The sequence below is a fragment of the Pterocles gutturalis genome, unplaced genomic scaffold (assembly GCF_000699245.1).
Source record: "Pterocles gutturalis isolate BGI_N339 unplaced genomic scaffold, ASM69924v1 scaffold9804, whole genome shotgun sequence".
NCBI lineage: Eukaryota > Metazoa > Chordata > Aves > Pterocliformes > Pteroclidae > Pterocles > Pterocles gutturalis.
This window is the reverse complement of record NW_010133297.1, coordinates 38,145-63,084: the sequence shown is the minus strand read 5'-3', so window position 1 is coordinate 63,084 and position 24,940 is coordinate 38,145. Positions and strand designations below refer to the sequence as shown.

The window sequence follows — 24,940 nt, the reverse complement described above, 5'->3', positions numbered from 1 at the left end:
TACTATATACAAATATACGAATGAGTGATACACAGTGATTCTGCCCCCTCACCCAGTGACCAAGGCTCAGCCCGTTCCTGGCTACCAATCCCAGAGTAGGGGGAGTCCCAAAACTGCACTCACACAATGGAGATAACAGTCCGAGCGTCCCAGACCGAGAGCTGACCCCGGGGGGAGAGAAGGCCTTGGGAGAGCGACCACCTGGAGTGAGATGACCCGGAGCAAAAGAGATCCAGAACAAAAAAAAAAAGGCCGATCTTCCGGAGGGTCCTCACCTATATACTGGGCATGACGTGTATGTTATGGAATAGATTATTGGCTGTTTGGGTCTCAGTCCCAAACCTAAGATCAAATCCTGGGCTAGTAACTGGGGCTGTGCTCCCTCCCAGCTTCTCCTGTTTGCAGACAGACAGAGAAGCTGAAATACCGTGACAGCGGCATAAACATCACTTTTAATCAGTTTTCTTCTGAGCACAAATCCAAAACACAGCCTCTTGCTAGCTATTATGAAGAAAGTTAACTCTCAGTTTAACCCAGGACACCTTAAGATCTTCAAAATCTTGTTTGAAGCTCCTCTTCATAGAGTTCTTTAAAGACTTTATTAGTACCTCAACGAAAAAAAAAAACCAACATTTTATTGAACAACACAAGGAAGTTAATAAACAAACTCAGGCAGTAGAGTTGTAGTAACTATGAGCTGTTGGAATGTAATTAACACCATTGTTATGTTAACCCTGTGCTTTTGATGTGACTAATTAAAGCATATCTGCTATTGTCTGTTGAAAATTTGGGATAGTTAAATTGTAAAAAAAACATATCTGCTATGGCCTTCCTGTATGGCTCTAAGTAGGTTTAGTCTGTGCAACTAAGGACTGTATCATGATTGTTGAAGCTCAGACAGATTGTTTCAGAGTAGATTCCAATCTCTTCATGTACCAAAACCTGGATTAAAAATGTTAACATTTTAGATTTTCTCAATAAATGTTCCTTCAAATTTGTCTACACCAACACTATAATTAATAAAGAGCCTGAGTCATATAGCATCAGTGTCTACTTTGAAAAGTATAAATTGTGCATTGATTTAGAAGAATTACAGTTAAATCTATTGTTTGTCATGTCACTGAACTGTATAGTAGGAGTATGCCACGACAATAAGCTTTACATGAAAATTGCTGTGTTTGGACTAGACTGTCCATGAGACATCTTGTGGGACTCTCCTGAAAATTCTAGTGGCTTGCTTGTTCACTAGAGGATCTATATTCTTCCTCAACAGTTAGAGAAGATGGAGTGCATTACTAGGATACTGTGCATCAGGATGCCTAGTGAGAATTTCAGAGGTAGTTGCTAAGTCTGCTCAGTTTGAAATCTATCTGTGAGTACCTTCTATGAGAGTCTCTGGGGGTAAAAAAGATCAATGCTCAAAACTGCTTTGATATGAGAGGAGTGGAAGGGGATGGATAAGACATCAGATTTTGAAAATTATTTTACGGGGATTCAGGAGAGCATAGGCAATTAGACATTCACAGCAGGAAAGTCTATAGAAAGTCTAAAAATAAATGGAATTAAGGGTTAAAAGATAAAAACCCATATTATTTAGTATTTTCTATAACTCCTGGAAAGCAGCACAAATCTGGCAGTTTTTGGAAGGAATCAGACTGTGAACAACTGTACTGTTTAACTGCATTTCCAAAATGCATTTTGATAAAGTCCTTTTCCAGAAGTTCATGAAGAAGCTAAGTGTCCATAGTAGAAGAACATGGCCTGTTACCATGTAGGGAGAAGAAGCGTTTATGTAATTATTCTAGAAAGAGAAACTATCACTTTGCTACTTTTAAAACCTAAATTTAGTTTATGCTTGGTATGCTGTATGCTGTTCTAATCCCTTCTGTCCATCCCATTTTGAAATGATGGTTTGAAAGTTAAAAAAATAATAATGGAGCCAGATAAGTGTAATCAAAGCTATGGAACAGCGTCTTGGTGATGAATTATGTTCTTCAGCTTGGATGACTTAGCCAAGTGTAGGAATGTAATAGAAGTCTTTAAAATGATGAGCTGCATGAAGAAGGTGAATAGGGGGTAGTTGCTTTCCATTTCTTCTGATGCAGGACCTAGATAGTATCTCATACTGCTGAGTGATAGGCTTAGAAAAAAGCGTGGCTGAGTAACTAAGCTGTGAGGCTGCTTGTCAAAGGATGAAAAGCATTTTACATCAGTTTAGAGCCTAAACAGTTTGAAGTTTGGTCAAAGAAAAATCTTTAAACAACTTTAGCTACCAAGATACCACCTCGAACTAGAGAAGTCTCAGTGCTGCAAACTGGAAACACAATGAATGCTGCAAGCATATCCCTGCGGGCTTATTTTGCTCTTATTGTCCCCTGTAGTCATTTGCTGCTGACTGCTCTTAAAACGGGAAAAACAAGGTGGTTCTTTTGTTTGGCCCAGTAGCCAATTTTGAGTTTGTAACAATAAGCCTTTGTTGGGACTTAATGTAATAGAAAATTGAGGGCATCAGTAGGATTTATCCTGAGGGTGTAGTTTTTCTTCAGGATAGGTGTCTTCAGAAGGTTTTAAGGAGCCCATGTCTCTTTGGAAGCCAGTAACACAGTCTTCTAGCTGAGAGTAAAATTTTCAGGAAGAGAACAAACTGATTTGTAGTCAATTCTGAATACTTATATAAAAGGCATTATTTTCTGTGTTTCAGATGACTTACACTGTGCTATCAGTATGCTTCAGAATAAAAATATTTTATTTTCTACCTAAAATGTACAGATGTCCATGTTTATGTTTTTCAGCTCTTACCCATATTTGAACTGTTGTCTGGCTTATGCCATAATCCAAAAGTGCACCAAGTGTTTCTTTTATTGCTACTTTAACAGTTTCCATAATTTGTAATACATCTACTTGTGTAAAACTGAGGTTTGATTACACACCCAGGTGGAAGATTGGGTTTTTGATTCTGAGACTATGGATACTAATATAGTACGGGCATCGGTACCTACTTTTTAATAAGATAGTGCTTTTTCTATCCTTTTTTGTAGGAATAAATAGGGTACTGTTTTCCATGTAGCAAATTTTGGGCTGCAAAGCTTTGTAAATGTCTTCCCCTGCTGCTTAGGAAATTTTAAGTTTTCAAAAGTCAGGTTTAGTAATTACGAAGGTTGAAAGATTTTTTTCTTTTAAAGGAAATATCTTGGAGTACTTTTGGAACATACTATAGAATGTTTGGAAAAGTTTGTTGTGCGAAAAGTACGCTCCAGCACACTTGTGTGTTTGTTCTTGTAAATGTGCAGTCTCTCTCCTGAACTGTGTTCAAGACTGAATCAGCATTAGAATTTTCAGCTTCGAGAAACATTTTGGGTAAAATGTGTCTACCATTGGTAGTGTTAATACGCATATTGGCTATCATCATCTAAGTGCCATGCTTCCCTCCCACCTGCCCCCAGCTTTTTGCATAACTTTGAAAGCATGGTGAATGAAGATTTTTTTTAATAGGAGTTTGCTTAGAGGATTCACAAATATGTGAATGAATTACTTAAATGAGTTGAAAAAATAAAATTGAGAAGATCTCTTTTTGACCTAATGAGAAAAATATACAACTTCAGGAAGCTTTTTTCTTTCAGTGTCTTCTGGTCATGTGATAATATACTTGAAAATACCTTAAAAAATACCTGAAATGATGTGTAAGATGGATAAAACTGTATTAAAAACAACCAAACAACACATTAAGACTTTGTGTCAAAACTTTCCATTTGCTTCTGTAAATGATTCTGATATTTTCATCAGTACGTTGCTGGTGAACAGCTTGTGTGAACTGAAAAGATGAGAAGCACCATGCCTATACTTATGCTTGGCTACAGTCATCATTGTCAGATTGTTGACAGTGTTTTTTTTTTCAGTTTGGTTGGCTCTGTTTCTCCTTCTGTGATGACATGAAAGGTGTTTTTTCTTTCCTCTTTGGGTTTTTTCTTTTCTTAAAAATATCCCATCATCACCTATTTAAAGAAAAAAGATGGGGGACTTTGTTTAGCTAAAGCATGCAAAGTCTGAATTTTCAAATACAAAGTATCCCTGATAATGATAACTGTAGTAAAGGTCATATTTGCATTATATTAAGTAGTGCAGTAAGGTTCTTGATCATTCAGGGGGTATTGTTTCCCCAAGGTTCTTAGCTGAAGGTTTTGCAAATTTGTTTCATTTTCTGATCCTTGGTAACAATTTTTAATACTCTGAAATTGTTTTTACGTATTTTTACATAATATAAATCCATGCAGAAGAGCAAAGGATCTAAAATGTTAGAATTTCTGATGTGTAGATAAGAAAAGTTGCGTTTTGTAACTTGAAAATATTTCCTAAGGAATGAGTAGAAAAGTAATATAGTGTGTTTTCATCTGTGTGTGTGTAAATATATAAAGTCTATATATATCTGTTTATATGTACACACAGAAGGATATATATGTATACGTTACTTACAAATTTATTATCTATAATTAATAATCTACATATGTTATTATATATAATAATCTGTGTGTATTTGATTCCTTCAATGTATGCTTACAGATGCCTTTGTACTTACACACCAGATGGCATTCACAAATGCCGTTTACATTCCTTTTTCCACGTGTAATTGAAATAATTGAAGAAGTCAGAAGGAAAGACCTTCAGATTTATTACGGACTCATTGTTATGAAGTACCCGTAGTATTTTGGAAGAAATTTAAAGTTAAAATAGCATGGAGATATTTGAACTTACTGAACAGTTGCTTTGGAAGTACATTTGACATGCACTTAAAAAGCATCTGTGTTCTTTTTAGCACTCCATCATAAGTTAGTAATATTTTGAACAGATAGCTGTTAGTGCTTTAGCTGTGTATGGTGATTGGAAGTGGAGTATATTTATTACAATATGCATCAGAATGACTAATAAGAATCTAATTTATATACATGGATGAAAATACTAGAATCTACCTTGGTATTTTGTTCCTGATCAACAAATAAAAAATGCTAGAGGTGTATGGTAGATGCTGCAACATTTGGAGGATAGTAAGAATGCAAGCAGGACTATCCTTAATTCACCCAATATCGCTTTCTCAGTGTATCCACAGACAAGGTTACTTTAGGACTTACTTTTCAAGACACATTTGCAAGTTATATCTTACTGTCAGCATTCAGAATAGAGCTAGCAAAATGGATGAGAGTGGATAACCCAGTGGTTAGACATGCTTTTAGAAACGGTCTGCTCTCTCACACTCTTGCTCGCTCTCCCTCTCCCTTCCTCTCCCCCTGCTGCCTTTCTTTTTGTTGGTATGGGAGGGTAGTCCCAGTTACATTTATTCAGTACATTTTTTTTCTTTATTGTCACTTTCTAATCAAATTTCTTCCATTTAAAATTTCTCTAACCTAAAAAAAAAAGGGCTTATCTAGTATGTTTTTTCATGTTTAGTGAAGGCTATAATAGAAATATTTTATTTTAAATTACAGTGATTATTTTGTGAGAAGTCCTGCCAGACCAAGTTGTAGTTGCAGGGCTTGTTGTGGTTATACTATCCTCTACAGAATCTAACACAAAGATTTGAGACTGAAGCAAGTTTTGGACCCTTGTGACATTATAAAGTCTTAACCTTCTGTATTGTAAGGTGAATCTAATTATGTGTCGGAGTCTGAACTAGATATTATAACCACTCAGCTGTGAATTAGGTTAGCATAGTTCACTGAAGGTATGTGGAAGCTATCTGAGCAGAACGTCAAGGAATTTAGATATTGCACACCAATGCATGAATTTTTTGTGTTTATCATGGATTCTGCTATGTACTCATGCATACTCTGTCACATGTGAATCCTTACTAGAAAGAGTCAAGAAAAGTGGTTAGAAATAGAAGGCGTTTTACGTTAACTGTTTGCTGAAGGTCTGTTTAGGCAAGACAATGCTGTTCTCAGTTACTTATGACATTTTCAGTTTGTCTTTTACTTACTATCTATGGTCAAAGCTACACAAGGAATAAATGAGAAAATAAAACAAAAATTTGCAGGATGAGTAATGAAATATTCCTGCAAGGACCCACAACTGGGAGGGGAAATAGGTAGGAGAGTTGAATATTGGAATAGTTTTTTCTGCAAAAGTTGAAAGAGAACTTTTTTTGGGTTTATGTGGCAAGGTTTTGGTAGCAGGGGATCTGCAGGGATGTCTTCTGTGAGAAGAGGCTCCATGTCAGACAGAGCCAGTTCCAGTCAGCTCCAGGATGGACCTGTCACTTGCCAAAGCTGAGCCCCTTGGCAATGCTAGTAGTGCCTCTGTGGTAACTTATTTAAGAAAGGGTAAAAACCACTGCACAGCAGCTGTGAGAGAGGAGTGAGAAAAAGTGAGAGAAGCGACTCTGCAGACAGGTGCTCCAGGTGCTGGAGCAGAGATTCCCCTGCAGCCCATGGTGAGGCAGCTGTGCCCCTGCAGTCGTGGAGGTAACAAGGGAGCAGAGATTCACCTGCAGCCAGGGTAGGACCTCATGCCAGAGCAGGTGGAGATGCCTTGATGGAAACCGCAGCCTGTGGAGAGGAGCCCATGCAGGAGCAGGCTTTCTGGCAACACTTACGGCCCATGGGGAGCATCAGAGATGAAGTGCTATGAACTGACCACACCCGTGTTCTCCATCCCCCTGTGCCTCTTGGTGGGGAGGAATTAGAAGAGTTGGGAGTAAAGTTGAGTCAGGTTTGGAAGCTGGTATCGCCAATTAAATTGCTTGATAGAGTAATTAAAATCTTAACCACTGTACTCCTTCTGTATTGCCCTGAGCAATAATTCCTGAGTTTCATTAGTTTGACATGTTTTTTTCTTTAACTGCATTTCTAGCTTTTTCTTCCACCTATAAGCACTAAAGGAGCAAGAATAGTAGGTAACAGAATACTTTTTAGGTTTACCAAGTTCTTCTCCCTGTTTTTGTGAACTCCAGAAAGTCAATTACAAGTGTCATAGGAGGGAATATGTACAGTATAATTTAATTAGAAGAGAGGACTTGGGGAGCCAACAAAGATCTTTCCAGTTAGATGAGTCAGCACAGGTAGAAGAGTGACTCCCAGCTGTGTTCATTTGCAGATGAAATAATAAACAAATATAAATGAATAGACAAAAGATTAAATGTAGTGAAGAGAAAACTTACCTGTTTTCAAATCCAGGATGGCAGTTTTGAGTTGCATTTCCAGGTGTGTACAGAATAAATGATGCTTTGACAGAGAAAACAGTTTCAGATTCATAGATCACAGTAGGGAGTTGCACTACCTGGGGAGAGACTAATGATCAAAGTAGTAGTGAATTAGCTCTGTGTTGGCTTTCAGTGTTAAATACGTGAAGATACTTTTACAGAGGATCTGTTATAGGTTATATGAGTACCATATAGCTGTACTTGGAGTACAGTACAACTTCTAGAAATACTAGTTAACTTTCTTTGAATTAATAAATATAACAGTATATAAACATTTGAAAAAAAAATTGAATACAGTTTTCATTGTCAGAGTAGGTTCTTTAGCGAAAATGAATATACTATTTCCTAAAGATGCTGTATCCTGGATTTGATACCTGACTAGCATGGGAGTGTATCAGACTTGTATAAAATGTATTGTCCTAGTGCATGGGATAGTTCATCTCTCCCCAAAATAAGATTATAGTAGATTTGAATTCTGTGTGAGACTTTCCATTCTTTCAATTTTGATGCTTTATTGCACTACTGAGGATGCTCATGTTCTGTTTGAGAGACAACACAAACAAGATGAAATGGGTTGCCTATTTTAGTTGATGATTCCTGTGGAAAATTCCAAAATTCAGAGAATTATCCTTATTTTCCTCGTCAACAATATTTTGGTTTATATAATGAATTCTGATATCAAATGCTGTGAAAGTGCTACTGCTGGACCAGTAAAGAACTTTACTATAATTTTTCAAATAGCTGCTACTGTGGTCAGTTACAAGTGATAAGAGCACATACTACACTTTTTGATGCTGTAAATCACTTGTTGGCTTTTTTTAGTGTATAATTTTCCCTTGTGAACTTTTAGGTTTCATACTTTAGGGCAGCGTTATAGAATTTGAAGATTAAATAACAATTCAGTTTCATAAAACAAATCAGAATAAAACCCCCTTTTTAATTATAGTAAAGAAAATAAATATGGGCTTTTTTAAAAAAAAAGTCTCAAATACATAAAAAATGAACTGATATTTATTGCTTTTACTATAAGGCCAAGTGAAAATTTGAAATCAAGTCAAGAAAAATATTCTAACATCAGTGAAAATTCTTTTGGGTTTATTTTTGGGATAGTTGCTCAGCTCTGGAGCTGATTTTCATAAAGGAATTATTCAAACAATAGCACTTGATATGAAAAATTCTTTACCTGGTTTTCTGTGTGTTTCTTGATTACATGAAAACAATTTGCATAGCAACTTTATTTTAAAATAGATATTGGTAATTTTCTTTAGTCTCCCTGTAGAAAACCATAACAGAATTAATTGAGTGGAGGGATTCTTAATCAAATATTGAGAAACATTGCTGTGTATTTAAATAAAGTCTTTATTTACAAAGATTGATCATTCTGGGTTTAAAGTTGAGGTATCTTTCTCGTTATTTCAAAGGCTAGTCTATATTAGAGAGCTTCAATTCAAAAATAAAAAAACCCAGAGTTAATACATTCAAACAAATACATGCAAATACCCTGCTATTTTAGCTGTGTAGCTTGTGTGTTAGATTTTTATTCATGATATTAACTTTAACCTTGGGTTCAGAACAGTCATGACTCCACTGAAATAGACTTTTCATTTCTTATGCTGCTTGAAGTTATTATTCTGAACTTCTAAAGATCAAATTCTTATCCTGTCACTGATTAGGGTCTAAATTTTCATATTTCCTACATTATTTGTGATTAAATTTATGAGAAAAAAATCACCTTAAAATCTCTAGCGTGGCACATTTTGGTATTTAAGATGACAGCCTTTAAAAGCTACTTGGATTTCTGCAATAAAGCTGTAACTTCAGGGGCACTAGGTTAGCAAGTAGAGAGCAATTGATGCAGTAATAGCTACAGAGAATACTGTTGGAGACAGGGACTCGAAGTTGGACTCTACAGTGTGATGATTTACTGCTTAACTGTCGAAGCAAGCCTGGGAAGTGTAAAAGCGAAACACAAACACCTTAAGAAAGCGTAGAGAAATACATGGGCTAAGGTAAGTAATTAAAGGAAGAGAAACTTTTTTTTTTCCCCACAAACTTATACTTGTATATGATCTCTTTTTCAGGATAACTACACATTTGCACAGCCAGGAATACAAAAGAAAGTAAAAATGTTGGAAGAACTTGTTAGTCGGATTGATGGTAAGTCTTAAAAACTAACCTAATTTCTAACTGGTGCTTCATTGAAAGTGTTTAGTTAAAATGTTTACAAGAAGTCAAACCAACATCACTGCAATTGCTTGCAATGGTGGGGTAACGTTGCTTTCCTCAGATGAGGTGTCATACTCAATCAGTTTGTGCCACAGTGGCCTTTGCAAGAGCACTGTTGTGTATCATTTAAAAGAAAACCACTAGAGCATGAGTCACTTTCATTACTTTTTATTAAGGCAATATAATCAAAATTCACTGGCGATTCTTTGCAGCAAAGCGACGGCCACATACAAAAGGCAGCCAGTATTCATTTCACATTAGGCTCAATGATTGTTGTAATTCGGGCAAGTCACAGTGGTTGTTTATGGTTGTCCTTCGGCACTATGTTTTGTGCCTTTGTGCATGGTTTTGCTATCTAGAGTGCCTGAATAATTTCTCTGTGGAATCCAATTAATTATGAACTTTGGAAATAACATCTTTAATATTATAGATAAATTACAGTGTGTGCAGGGGTAATTTTAGATTATGCTTTCATGTTTTAGCAGGGCACTTTGAAATATCTTCTACCTTTATCCTTAAAATAATTCCCTTCATGAAATGCTGACTGTCGTATTGCTAGAACAGAGTTTAATTAAATGAAATGCAAGAGATAATGCTTGCCCATTCTAAACATAATCTCATGATAGTTTGTTAAATTAATGAATAGAATATTAACAAAATGTTGCCAAGCAGAACCAGGCATATATTTGCAACACTAGCCTGTCAATGGTGAGATAGAAAAATATTTCTTGTGTAGCTTAATATTTGATAATCTTCTTGGAAAGATTAATTCCACCTTTTCATTACACGTACAGTGAGTTTTTCTTGTGCCGGTGCTTACCGTAGCAGATTTTGGTTTGTCCTGCACATATTTATATCCTGAATATTTGATAATGCTCTTTGTGCTGTTTTAGGATGTTACAGTATTTCTAGTGATCAAAAACTAAGTGCAGGAGAACAATGTTTATGTAATATTACACTACCAATATAAGTGCAGATGTATTTTTTTCAATTAAAAAACCTATTAAAAATAATTTATCTGCTTTCAGTGTGACTTTTTATGTCATTTTATGCTTATATCAATATTGTTCTTTAAATTTCAATAATTTATAAAAGCAAATGACTGTATATAAAATCAAGTGCGTAATCATAATGCCTGTAAATAGACTTGTTGAACTTGGTCGATTAACATTTATATAAACAAATTCTTTAAGCAAGTTTTTAAAATTAAAAATACCATTCTGATAATCAACCGTGTGGTTTGGTTTAATAAAAATATTAAAGATAATACAGTATATTCTTATTTAGTTTCATAAGAAAGAAAGAAATGCGGAAGGCTTATTTGTACCTTCAGTGCTTTAGGGATACAGGTAAATAACTTTTGTCAGTGGTTAGGTTTGAGAAGCATTATTTTTGAGGCTTTAAACTTTAAATTTAAAAAAAAAAGAAAGATGGTTGTAGCAAATAAATGTATTTTCTTAAAGCGTATCAGGCTTTTTAACTGAAAGTAAAGTGTGGGTTCCTGATATTCATCTGATTTAAAATAAATTCTTGAAGTCTTTATGGGACTTCATGTAGTAGGACATCAAAAACTGTAATTGTTTATCTTTCTAAATGTGGATCTAATTTGTTCTTCAATGTTTTTTGGTCTAAATTGTATAGTATTTAGTAAAGGAGACAACCAATGCAATGTATATTTTACTCTGAGCTATATGTTGTGGCAGATCTTTTATCAATGTCCGTTACTGTAGATAACTGCCAAGATTTTTAAAAAATGAAGATGGGTGCTGAGCAATACCTTTTCTATACTAGAATTTTTTTATGGTAGTTTTTAGTAGACATCATGAGTGTTTGCTACTTAATGTTGATTTTTCATTCTGTCCTAAATACTTACAAATTAACATTTTGGGTTAATCTTAACTCTAGGTTGTTTAAATGGTTGAGTGCTAGAGGATTGTTTTCTTGTTTTGAACAGTGTGTTAGAGAAAGCAAAGCAAAATCCCACTTTTAAGGAACTAATCATCTTATAGCAGGTATATTTTACAGTGTGTTGACCATATGACATAACTGTAGCATATGTAGAAAAGATGTTAAAGGAAACAATTTTAAAAAATAATGGGCAGTATAATGCTTCAGAGTGAGGGAAACTTCATTACGTGTTTTTTTCATTGTAGAAACTATTAAGTATTTTAAAAAAGCTGTCATTGCTATTTGAAAAGGAAGCCAGTAAGGTTTGGATGTAACTGACATGGAAACCTAAAACAGTTTAGGTTGAATGAGGCCTCTGGAAGTCAGTGTTCCAAACCTCTGCTCTCGCCTCTATCTAAGGGGACAGAGCATACTTGCTTCAGTCTGTGTATTGTCTTGCCCTGTTGAGTTTTGAGTAACTCCAGAAATGGAGATTTTGCAGCCTCCCTGGGTAAGACTGTTCAAGGGTTTGACTACTGTCATTGTGATTTTTTTTTAAAAATATAAATAAGGAGAATTTTTGTTTATGGAACTGATGTCCACTGCCTTTTATTTTGTCTCTGCATACCTCTAAGAAGAATCTGGCTCCATCTTCTCTACACCCTCTTGTTAGGTAGTTGCAGCTGCTCATACACTTTTCTTTTTAAGGCTGAACAAATGCAGTTCTATCAGCCTCCTTTCATGTGTAAAGTGCTCCAGCTTTCTTGATTGCACTGCACAGGACTTGCTCTTTTACGTTAATGTCCCAGAATTGGCCATAATGCTGCAGACATGGTCTCACAAGTGGTCAACACAGAGGAAGAATCACTTCTCCTGACCAGCTGGCTTCTCTATTGCTTAGAAAACCCAGTATACAGTTGACCTTCCTTCCTGTGAGGACACACTGCTGACTTGGGCACAGCCTGTTGTCCACCAGGACCCCCAAGTCCTTCTTGGCAGAGCTGCTTTCCAGCCAGCTGATGCCTGGTCAGTGCTGTTGAATGAGACTATTCCATCCCAGATGCAGGATGTTTGCCTCTCCTGAATTTCAGGAGCTTCCTGTCAGCCATTCATTCAGCCTGCCAAGGCCTTCTGAATAGTAGCTCTGACTTTCAACATGTAAACCACTCCTCTCAGTCTGGTATCAGCCACTGAGTCCACTCTATGCCATCATTACTTGTTAGTGAAGGTGTTGTACAGTATTGGCCCCAGTATTGACCCCTGATGGATGCCGTTAGTAACTAACTGTCAATTGGACTTCGTACTGCTGATCACAGCCCTTTTAATGCAGTAGTCCAGTTAATGTTTCGGATAGTAAAAGATATGCATTTTTACATATTCTTAGGCCTGTTTCTTTTTGTCTAGAAGGCTGTCAACTCAGTTACTTTCTTTTGCTAGAAAGATACACCAAAGTACACGTGAAATCAAAATGAAGTTTTAGTTATTCGATAGGCAATGGTGGATGTGTAGTGCTGTCATTTCATAAACTTTTGGATTTCTCAGGTAAGGGATCCTGACCTGGTTGGCTTTTTGATGGATACATGACATAGTTTGATTAAATTACATGTTACTGTGCTTTCCTCTTCTCCTTTTCTTTTTGCTTTTGTCTTTTTGTATTTGTACTGGGTCTGCTATACTGTAGCTAAAGGGAAATGTGTGGTTGATATGAATTCAGTAACTTTGTTTTCAAAAAATAAATCTCACAGTCCATATTTACTGTAAATATCCTAAGTGCTAATTAAAGTTATTGTGGAAGAAAATAATTTTCCTGTTGCTACTGTGTCACATTATTTTCTTGATGCGGGGTAACTGCCTGGTGAAGAGAATGTTAACGTAATAAGTAGCTGTGTGAGTGGATGAAGCTTGTGCAGCCTGTTTGCTAGTTGTAATGGGTTACCAGTGTGTGAAAAGTGATGCTTGCCCTTTGGAGAGTATTAATGCATTATGTTAGTGATTCGAGCAACACTCATTAACCCAACCGTATGGATCACAACTCCTCTCAAAGTAACTGTCCTTGTGCATACACTGCAGAACATTCCAGTAGACTTCAAACAGCTACTCTGTTAATTTAATCATAGTCTCAGTCTGCTTAAACTCCAGAAAATAATTTTGATGAATCATGTATTTAATAGAATTTTTGACTTTGTTATAAACCAGATAGAATTTGAAGATAAAAGATTATTTAATCTCATTTATCTCCTTGTCATCATCATTTAGATAGTTCTAGGAATTATACAAAAATATTGAGAGCGAGGATCGATAGATAGCTTAATAATATAAGGAATCTGTTATAATTAGTTATCTTTTCTGTTTCCTGTAATGTCAGTAGAGCTTTTCTGCTCTAAATCATGAACTGTGTCTCATGGTTTTTAACAGGTCACACTCACATGGGCATGCTGTCTTCCAGTTTTGCTTCATTTAGGCTTGAAAGCAAAGAAACGTAGTGTAGGAATGCCAAAATTAATTCAGGATTTGTAATCACATAATTTACAGATGTTTTGCATTTGTCTGGTTTCGTGCTTGGGAGAGTCAGCTTCTTCAGTTTACTGTAAGACATCTGCTGATTACATTAGTTTGAGGTAGCCATTTGGAGAAGGCTGAGCATTTGTAGGTAGAAGTAGTCTTGGATTTCCATAAACATGGATAAAAGATGTTAAAATAGTACAGCATTCTCTCTAAATAAGCAAGAAGGCAGTTCTAGAAAAAAAAAAAGTGTTTTATAAATTTATTTTTATTTGTGTCAGTTTCTCCTTAGCATTACAATAAACTATAAAAGCAGTACTGATGACTCAACTTAGTATTAACATTCTGCATCTTCTGTAAGGGTAAGTTTGAGAAGATATTTTTTCTACATATTTTATAGAAAGTCTCCTGGAGTTTGCATCTGCATTCTGCACACCCTGATCTGTGCTTATGTTTTATTGTAGTTAAATAAATTGTGTGTTATTAGTGTTCCAGATTCTTGCACTGGTAGTCAGGAATCTTACTGTAAAATTGGACCTTGAATCTTAGTAACAAGAAACAAAAAAATAAAAAACCAGGAAATTATTAAAAAAAGAAAAAAGAAGAAAACTGTTACTGTTGTTGTATATGTTTTTCTCTCTTCTTTTGAAAATGGAAATAATGGCAAAATACCTAAGAACATAAAGCGAGTGATGAGTTTTGACTATCTCATAAGGGTTCATTTAGAATTCAGCTACATCTTTCAAAGGTTCAGTAATATTTCAGTATTTCTGCTGTGTCCACTGTGAACACATCTTCTGGCCATCTGTTTTGGAGAACTCTGACAGGTATTCTTACATATGATAATTTAATTGAGACAATTTCTGGTTTGTAAAAAAAAAAAAAAATTGGAAATTTTTCAAGAGAAAGGAAGGTATTTTTAGTGCAAAAATAAAGTTATATTCAAATTATTTTAAAGAATTATTATTTTATTAAATACTACATAGTATTGTTTGGGAAAATATTTTTGCTTAGGCCTAGGTGCGGTTAAAATGTTCTTTCACCTTTTAAAGCCATGTTATATTAAGAATTTTACAAGTCCTGTTTTTTTTGTATTGCTTCTATGTTGTAAATGTGTTTGTTTCATTCACTTCAAATGAAACAGAAATTAGAGAATGCGTTTTTTAGTGATCTTAACAAACTAATCTTGGCTCTACTAACCACACTTATTTCCGTGTTGGCTTACAAATGTCTTCATTGGTCAGTTGTCTGCAGTTCTGTAAACAATGCCACAAGTACTTGTAATAAAGCACTTTCATGTCATGGCCTTAAATTTATCCCTTGAATATATTTTTGCTATTTATGCAAATAGAAATTTAACATATGAACCTCTTGTATATCTTTATATGTGTTGTGGGTATATAGGTTCAGGTCAATTTCTTCATGAAATGTAGTTATGTAAAATTTTTTCATTTTTATATGTATTTTTATTTATCCACAGAGAAAGAGCTTATTTAATTGTCCATTCTGTGTAGTTCTCATACTTTGAAATATTTGCTGTAGGTGTGTCTAAAAGGTTGGTTGGTATGTTTCTTAATATTTAGGTGTTATGGTTTCTTATTTAATTGGAGATGTTTATGCAATATCCTTTATTAGAATAGGATTAGTGCGGGTGGAATTATCCTTTCTAATGTCTGGGTTGATTTAAGAGCTGTGTGTTCTTTCTGTGCTGCTAAAGTTTTAAGCAGCCCAGGAAGAACACACAGCTCTTGATTTAAGAGATATCCCCAGAGATAAAGATGCCTATTCCCATAAAACTGTCTGGTCCTTCAAACACAAATGTTCACAGTTCTGGTCAGAACTTAATTTCATATGATGAGTTAAGCACAAAAAATACTTAGAGATAAATATTGAGTAGTTTTGATGTTTCCATAGTTTCTAAAGGGCATTCAGTTTCTCTGTTGATTGAACTTTTTAAACGGGAGAGAAAAATGTTTTTGCTTTTTCATTTAGGAAAATCTGAATCTCAAAAAGGCAAAATATCAACCAAGACTAATATGCGACCCACAGAACAAGTGATCTGTTCAATATACCATGATAGATATAGATGAACTAATTTGGATTTTAATTTGGATCTTGGGTGTTCATACAATGAACTGATGATGAAATTGTGGTAATAGGTGACATTTGATCAATTTTCGTTAGGCATTCAATCATGCTAATGATTTTTTTTTTTAAGTATGGTTAAAGAATACTTAATTGTATTTGCAAAATAGTGTTTAATTATGTTGTAAAGCATTTTACTGACACCTATAATTTTGAACTAGGATTGTGTTGAAGAATCTGGAAAAAAAAAGAGCTCTGATGGTAATTGTTGAAAAGACTTGTATTCCTTAACCATGCAGAAGAGTTTTGAATTGGAAATGGAAATAGAATTTATTTAGACCTTACTGCTGCTGTTGAAAATTAGTGATTAATAAGGACCTTCTCCATTGGTCCATCTTTCTATGTCAGCTTGGTGCTGAAGTGATTAAAAATCTTGTAGGCATTTTCATAATAACAATTTAATAATTGTTTTAATTAATTTGTACTGTAAAGCTCTTTTTCTTTTTAACAAAGCCATCTTATTTAGATCACCAGTAGTTATTTTTTATCAGATTTTATGGTTGTAATTACTGTGTTATGCTGTAATCCACTCGTAAGTGCTGCTCACTGGGCATTGTAATTATTTAATATCTCTTTTAAATCATATTTTATGTTTTACCATGGAGATTATACTTGTGTGCTATTATGAGGTTCAGAGATCTTGGCAAGAATTGAGACTGACTATAAAAATATTTGTAAATTCCTGACCTCTGTAAGCACTTTAACTTTTAAATAACCAAAACGTACTATTTTCATGGCAAAAGGAAAAAAACAGTTTAACATCATGGGGAATTTAAAAAGTGTTAGGCATAAACCCTGTAAGGAATTCACACAGTTACGATTTAGAAGAATAGGCTATGGAAGTCCAATTAATGCCACTCAGAAGTAGAACTGTCTCATCAAACTTATTTCTCACTGTTGTTTGTTGCACTTTGAATATTGAGTTCCTCCTGGAAACACAGGATGTATTTTTTAACTTTTAGCTAGAATGGTAGATCTTCCGTGATTTTTGCTAACTGTTTTTCCTAATGGTTTTCTCTATTTTGCACTGAATACCACAGAATTGTTACTTGCATTTGACTCCCCTCCCTTCCTCCCTCCCTTCCTCCCTCCCTTCCTCCCTCTATATATCCTTTTGCTTTGACATCTGAGTCTTGGGCTTTGGAATATTGGAGTATTAGCCATATCTCTTGTGTATGGAAAAGGTATTTCTCAGTCATAGCTACTAGCTGTACATTTAGTGAGTTAAATTCAAATAGATCATTATGTCTAAATTGTAGGCCATTAGGAGAATTTAATTTGGTAATATTTCTGGTTTTCTGCCAGTCATCTTTTCATTTTGTACAGGACTCTTCAATTGATTTTTTAAAAATGCTTTTATTATAATTCTTACAATGGATGATTTTAGCCAGGTGTAAAAAGCAAACTAAATCTGGAACAAGATAAAATCAGCATGTAAATCTTTTACTCGGATCCCTACTATTACTTGAAGCAGAACTGTGTATCATAATGAGATCTTGTCTTCAAGTGCACATTTATGATCTTTTGGATATCTTTTATTTCAGTCATCAAGAGCTTCTTTTGTTATTAACATATATTAATAAAAATTAATATGCATAACTAATAGTAACTCATTTCTAAGCGGTAGTCTTGACAGAATTACTTCAGGTTGTGAAGTTGTAAGCCCTAATCTGCAACTGGCAACATCAGGTGTTGAGATTTTACTCCAAACTCTTCCCTTTGTCTCCCATAAACATACAGGTTTTGAACAATATAGGAACTATTCAGAAGAGAGAAAATGAACTACAAAATTTGCTTTCAGTAGGTTGAATACTGAAAAAGAAAGTCAGTTACTGATGACAAAGTTCCCTCATTTGGACAGCAAGGATGAGTATCTGAGAGCTATAATTTTAAGCAAATGGCAGTGTTTAAAGAATCTAGGTGTAGCAGAAAATATTTCAACATTTTGGTACTATATTGACTAGATAGTGCACGAGCTGGTGATGGGTATGTTGGTTGTGGAGTCCCTAAGTGAATGAATGCAGTTGCGTGAACTGCTCCATGCTAATCAACTGTCTTTGAGTCTAGACAAAATGTGCTGCAAAATGATGGAAGACGAGCATGGATGACCATCTCCATATGGGGGCTGATGTGATCAAAGGGGTGCTTGTTCCCTAATGACATCTTGAAGTTTGCAGGCAATATTTATGAAAACCAGTATTATCGAATGTTTGTGGTTACTCAGAGGTGAGCCTTAAGCAGTCACTGATTTTCAGCAGGTTCTGCTCTCGTGAGTGCAAGCTTGCAGGGACAATCCTTGTGAGTAATACTATTTCTAGTAAGCAGTGTTCCTCTAGATCTTGTATTTATTTGTGTTACAGTACTACCTTTTTTAATCGCTACCTACACCTTTAGAAAGTTCTGCTCAGGAGAAATAAATGCCTACTGTAGTACTGCTTAAGCAGAATAAAATCTCATTGGTTGGTTTCTTTGCACTAGTACTTGGAAGCTGCCAGTGAAGTATCAAGTCATCATTACGAAGAAACTGGAAAAGAAATGTTACTTTACACTGTTTGCTTAGATTATACATAACATCTCATACTTGTAATGGGCTGGGCCATGGAAACTTTTGTGGTCAAGAAGTTGCAAAATAACACAAGGAAGACATCATTGTTGCCTACGCAATATAACAGAAATTGTGGCAGTGCAGTTTACTGATTCTGTCTAATGGTCAGACAAATTCGAGGCTTGCAAGCACATTCCTTGTGAATTAATTCGAGATTAAATAATATGATTAAAAAAAAAAATCACCCTTTTATAATCAGTTTATTACCTGCCAAAGTTTTTTTTTAATTATTTTTAAAAAACTTCTTGTTGTTAGATTCATATTTTCATGCAGGGAAACTTCCAAAAGAGTCATTAGGGAATTAAAACAGAGACAGGTTCCTAGGTTAATTCTGCTAAAGACGTTATGTATTTCAAAATGAAAGTGTTTTAAATTTTGAAATGATGGTTCTTCTGGTTGTCATGCTTTCTTCTTATGTGCCTGTGTTATTATGTCTAAGTTTATAGATTATGATGTTTGTTTATTTCTTAGCAATTTCAGTTGTTTTTAAAAATAACAAGGTGACTAATTAAAAAACAGAGAATTAGACTGTGGAGATTCTCATATATAGTAGAATTTTTTTTCTGATTTTCTGAAGTGTGTCAGTGCTTCACGCTGTTTGCTTTCTTTGGCTTGTCTTCCATTAAGTTAGTCCCTTAATGGTTAGTCTCTAATGCTTGCCTTTATTGGCCTGACTTACAAGGCATGTATGACTTATTGGCATGGGCCAGAAGAAAATCCTACTAGAGTGCCACTGGAAAACAAGAGCACTAGCATATATCTGTAGTGTGTTTTCATATTGTTAAGGAGCAATGTACAAACATCGTTCTGCAGGTAAATGACAGTGCCAGTAAGCCTCTGTGGCAAAGGCTGGCTCATTATTTTACTGACCATTTTGGACTGGTACCAGAGGACTTACTCTTGTAGCTAGTGTATGCTTTTCAAGAAGAATTGTGTGGATCTTCATGAGAAATTAAAAGACCTGTTTATCAGAGATTCTTAGCTTAACTGCTTTTCAGATAATTTTTAACAATTAGTGCTTTTTATGTTTACAATAAAATATGCATAAGATTGATAAAATGGAGTTAAAAATGAAGTGCCCAAGGTATGAAAGATGAGTAAAAAATGAACTTTAAATAATTTTAGTGTCAAAACTAGATGCAAAGTCAAATTTCAGAAAAGATTGCTAGAGTTGATAGGAATTTTTAAATAATTGTCAACACCAAAAGGCTAATATTCTGAAGTAATAAATTAAACAGATGGATGCAGTGGCACCATGCTGTTCCACTGTAATCTGGCAATTCCTAGGCGCTTGTTCTGACAGTATTCCCCAGTTGGGACAGCACTTAACTCAGGCTTTAGTATAGGTTGTTTCTGTCCTTATCTGAGCCTTTAGCTTTTGATTTTGTAGTCATGTGCAATTTTAATTCTAAAATCATCAAAACAGCATGAGAAGCTGACATTAAATATTAACAATAAATATTGTATGTGTATAGGTCTTCTGCCATAAGAAACATCTGTTTAAGGTGGCTAAATGCAATCATTCAAACTAAGATATCCAATAAGTGTATTTATTCAAATTATAAATAGTTATACATGCTTTTTATATACTAAATATGCATTTTTGGGGTTGTGCTACTTTGGAATGCATCTGTATAATGTATTTTATTCTTTAATCGGAGGATTTGCTTCACCAAAACTTTATATATGGATTTATTGAAAGCATTGGGAAACTTATTAAATGTAATTCTTCTTTCTTTTGAATTTTGATAAAAGAACTATCTTTTTTAAAAACTGTGAAATAGTTTTACTATCAGAAACTGCAGTACAAGTATTTTTTATAAATAGTTGAAGTCTGAAAGCTGACAGTAATTATATATCTTGCTTGTTCATTGCACACACGTACTTATTTTCATTGAAATGGAAAATTTAAATTTAGATTATGACTGTCCAAATTACCTTTATCAGCAAAATAGCCTCTACTCACAATTACTTACAAAGTAGAAAGAATTAGCTTTTTTAGTCAATGCATCTTTTATTCCAGTTTTGCCTGGATTGTATATAATGCACAGAGTTTAGTAGTCTATTTTTGAACTTCTTTAGATTGGAAAGCAACTTTCAAGAAATTCGTTATGCCTATTAACAACTGTGGTTAAAATATCACAACTGGAACAATTTATTGTTCTTCGTTACTTTCAATGGCTGCAAGCAACCAAATGCAATTTGTTTCTTCTGTGTGAAGAACAAAATTGTTTGCGAGTTACTAACTTGAGTTGGGAACAAAACTGACTTTTTTTGTATCCTGCTTGATGTAGTGGATTATCTAATTATAGTAGCCTGCAATATAGGTATCTAAATGTGACATTTAAAAAATAAATTTAACATAGTATCTCACTTCAGTATATTTAACTTGCAGATAAATTTGCCTAGACCAAAGGCAGACACATGGTAGTAATTCTGTGCTTGTCCTGAGTAACCTAACAACAGTGGACTGGGTGAAGAACTGGCTGAAGGGCAGAGCTCAAAGGGTTGTGGTGAATGGGGCTACATCTGGCTGGCAACCAGTCACCAGCAGTGTTCTTCAGGGTTCAGTTACAGAGCCAGTTCTCTTCAATGTATTTATCAACGAGGAATGTCAGGGACAAATATAAATTGGGAGAGGAGCAGCCCTGCAGAGAGGGGCCTGGAGGTGCTGGTCAGCAGTGGGCTCAGCAGGAGTCAGCAGTGTGCCCTGGCAGCCAGGAGAGCAACCCCCATCCTGGGTTGCATAAAACACAGCATCACCAGCCGGTCAAAAGAGGTGATTCTCCTGCTGTATTCAGTGTTGGTGCAGCCTCAGCTTGAATACTGTGTGCAGTTCTGGGCCCCCCAGTTTAAGAGGGATGTGAAGGTCCTTGAATACCTCCAGAGGAGGGCAACAAAGCTGGTGAAAGGGCTGGAAGGAATGTCCTAGGAGGAGTGGCTAAGGACTTTGGGCTTGTCTAGTTTGGAGAGAAGGAGGCTGAGGGGAAACCTCATTGCTCTGTACAGCTTCCTGAGGAGGGTCAGTGGAGAGGGAGGTGCTGAGCTCTTCTCCCTGGGATCCAGTGATAGGACATGTGGGAATGGGTCAAAGCAGTGCCAGAGGAGGGTTAGACTGGACACTAGGAAGCATTTCTGTACCAAGAGGGTGGTCAAACACTGGAACAGGCTTCCTAGAGAGGTGGTCAGTGCCCCAAGCCCATCAGAGTTGAGGCATTTGGACAATGCCCTTAGTAACATGTTCAGCCCTGAATTGTTCAGGCAGTTGGGCTAGGTGATTGTTGAAGGACCCTTTCAGCTGAGCTGTGCAATCCTATGCTATTCTATCTGTTTAGAAGTTAGAGTCATGCAAGGTCTCTGTGTGGAAAATGAAAATCCAGAGGCTTCTGAAGCTTATACGGTCTTCAAATTATGGACTTTTACATATAAACTGCCGTGTTTGATTTCTAAGCCTATTTCTCTAAGATTGCAGAACATATGTGTTTACCATAACTGTCTTCTTCCAATAAGTTTTCAAGCTGACAACTTGCTTCAGCAGCACTTTTCAGGAGAAAGGTCTCCATTGTGCAGAATTCCATGACTTCTATAAAGCCACTTCATTTTCTACCTTTTCACATCCCATATTAGCAGTTCAGTCTATTGTATAGCAGAAGTATCTAATTGCATGGTTAGCATTACACATAGAAATGTAATGAATCCTTTAAAAAATCGCGCAGCTTTATATATAGCTACAACTTTAAATAGTTCCCAGGAGAAGTAACAGATAGTTTTAAGATGTGCATAAACAGTTTTATATATTTGTCTGTATTTATATTAGAGAAGGATATGACTTTAGGAACAGAGATACTGGGTCTGACAGATAGGTAGAGGCTGAGAAGTGCCATGGGGAAATACCAGTGGTTTATACATTTCTGTGGATTATTTTTAGACATCATTGGAGATGGGATGTTGTGATAGGTGGACCCTTGGTGTAATGTGTTGTGATTGGTCTTATTTTTAAAAAGGCTCACTGTTGATTGTTTTTGGAAATCTAAAAACTTTCTTCTTCTTGCTTCTATAGTGGAGCAACCGTATCATACTGGCGGACACTTTAATATAGCCACAAAGTGCATCTTGAGAAAAAAAATTATTTTAATAAGTTCAGTCTGTATTATAATTGAGTATAATTTAACTTCTCTAATTAATCCTTAGGTAATGTTTCCTGTAACACTGCAACCATACTCTTGGGGTTATTTTTTTTATTTAGTATTCTAGTGCCTTTTTAGATTTTTCTGAGAAATGTGAAATTTGGAAAATCAGCATGTACTCATTGTCTTAGCTGATAATGCATCTCTGTGTGGTTGAAGGATGATCTGGGTAGCAAAATTTCCCGAGAATGTATTTGTATGAAGAAACACAGTAGGAATGTCTTTTTTAGACTTTAACAAAGACTTCTTGTCACATATTTATCCAAAATAAGACTTTATCATTTCTTCAGTAGTTGTCATTTGTATCATGCCAGTGTCATACTTGAGCCTGTTAGCTAAAACCTGTTAACAGGTTTATGATCCTTTTTGGAGGAAATTCTGCTAAATATATAAAAGCCATGTAGTAGATTAGTTCCATTAGCTGTAGCAATAACCCATGCGAGTGAATATCCCAGCTTTCAAACAGTAAACATGGTAAAATAACACAGTGTGTGCAAGTTCTGCTTTAGAAGCCATTGATTTGTACTGGCTTTTATTTTTATTTATTTGTTATACTAAGAAATTATTTAAGCTGCAAATTATTTAAATTTGCTCACTGTATTTTCTACACATTAATCTCATTTTTTTCTGTCTCAAGTGAATGCAACCTTTACATGCACTTTCTTTATAGTTCTTTGCCTTGTAATTTGATGTCTTGTTTTTATTACCAAGATTTAATTTTTGGAAGTCATTACGTTGTCTGCAAACCTTGTTTCTTGTAGTCTTGCCCCAGATAATTTGTAGCCTAAGAAATTAGTGAGGATGTATGTACCTAATAATGTCACTTTATAGCTTTGTATATTTTTGTGGTATATTGTAAAGCTCTGACCTTAGTCTTTTCCTAAGATAGCACAACTGAGAGCAGTTGTTTAAGCCATATAGAGGCAGAAAAATAAAATCCAATGTAATGTTTAACTAGTTGTTTCTGTTTTGAGGATTTTAATTTGGTTGTAAGAATTTGCATGCACCACCACATTTTATTTGCTTGTGTTCAGAGGAGTATTTTGTTTTTTTCAGACAGTGCAGTTGATACTTAAGGACTTCAGAAAATCTGGAGTAAAATGTCTGTTTATTCTGTCTTCAGAACAAGTTCATAGGCACTTGGATCAGCATGAGGTGAAATACTTGCAATTTGCTTTCCGTTGGATGAATAACTTGCTGATGAGAGAAGTCCCTTTACGGTGTACTATCAGGTTATGGGATACATACCAAGTAAGTACTTTTTAAAACCTCCATAACTCTGATAGTGTGTTTTGGACATGCCAGTATGTTTGGGTATATTTTTTTCTTGAACCTTTTGTTTTAGTGTGATCTAAGAATCATCATAATAAGAGAAAAACCCTTTAGTGATCGTTACCACTTAGAAACATTTAATCTCTTCAGTCTTCCTGCCCTTCAAAACCAAGTGCTTGATGTCATGATAATTCATAGTACTAAAATGAACTGTCACTCAAAGCATGGGTTAAGCTCAATACTCCCCTCTGTCTCTTCAGAGAAGCGAACATTGAATTGTGCTTAATCAATGCCCTCTATTGATTCTGAGTTCCAGACTTCTGCTTAACTACTCAATCCAATACTAGCTTCCAGTCTCCAGTTCTCAGTATTCATCCTTCTGTCATGTCTTCTGTCTTATTGTTTGTCCAGATAAGACTCCTTATGTTACTGACCTCTATTTGAGGTAACTGTTTTTGCTCAATAATTTCTTACCCAACTGTCACATGAAAGAACTGATGTCAGAGAAAAACTCTGTACCAGTTCTTAGTTCTGTTTCTTGATGTTCCAGTAGCTTCTGGATGCAATTTTTAACTATGCATTTAAACAACATACTCTTATTTAGTCGTTCTGTTGTTGAAATTAAGTAAAAAAAAAAATAAAAAAATCAGTATTTTAAATTCTGTAAGAAATTTCAACTGAGTTAGTTTAGTAAATGTGGGAATAGCTCATAACATCTCATAACAAGATGTAACATCTTTAAATATCATTGTCTTTACATCTACCTGTTATATAGCAGTGTTTAGTTAGTTTCATAGTCTTCAGTACCAGAATGTGCACTTAGGCCATCAAGTCAGACCTCCAGTAGAGGGTTAAGATTTCCTTGATACTCACTTAATGAGTACAATAAATTGTTTCAATTAAATGTGTTTTCTCGAATAGTGTCCA

General features: G+C 35.2%; 1 protein-coding gene across 1 annotated transcript in view; it reads left to right on the top strand.

Moving 5' to 3' along the window:
- The window catches only part of TBC1D22A (TBC1 domain family, member 22A), a gene marked incomplete at both ends in the record, with an annotated part of 91,427 nt that extends 67,435 nt beyond the window's left edge, over nt 1–23,992 (top strand). Inside the window, 2 exons of the mRNA XM_010081181.1 lie at nt 9,271–9,346; nt 23,865–23,992. Of these exons, the coding sequence (XP_010079483.1) occupies nt 9,271–9,346; nt 23,865–23,992 (204 nt within the window). The remainder of the gene's footprint in view (nt 1–9,270; nt 9,347–23,864) is intronic.
- Nucleotides 23,993–24,940: the final 948 nt, after the last annotated feature.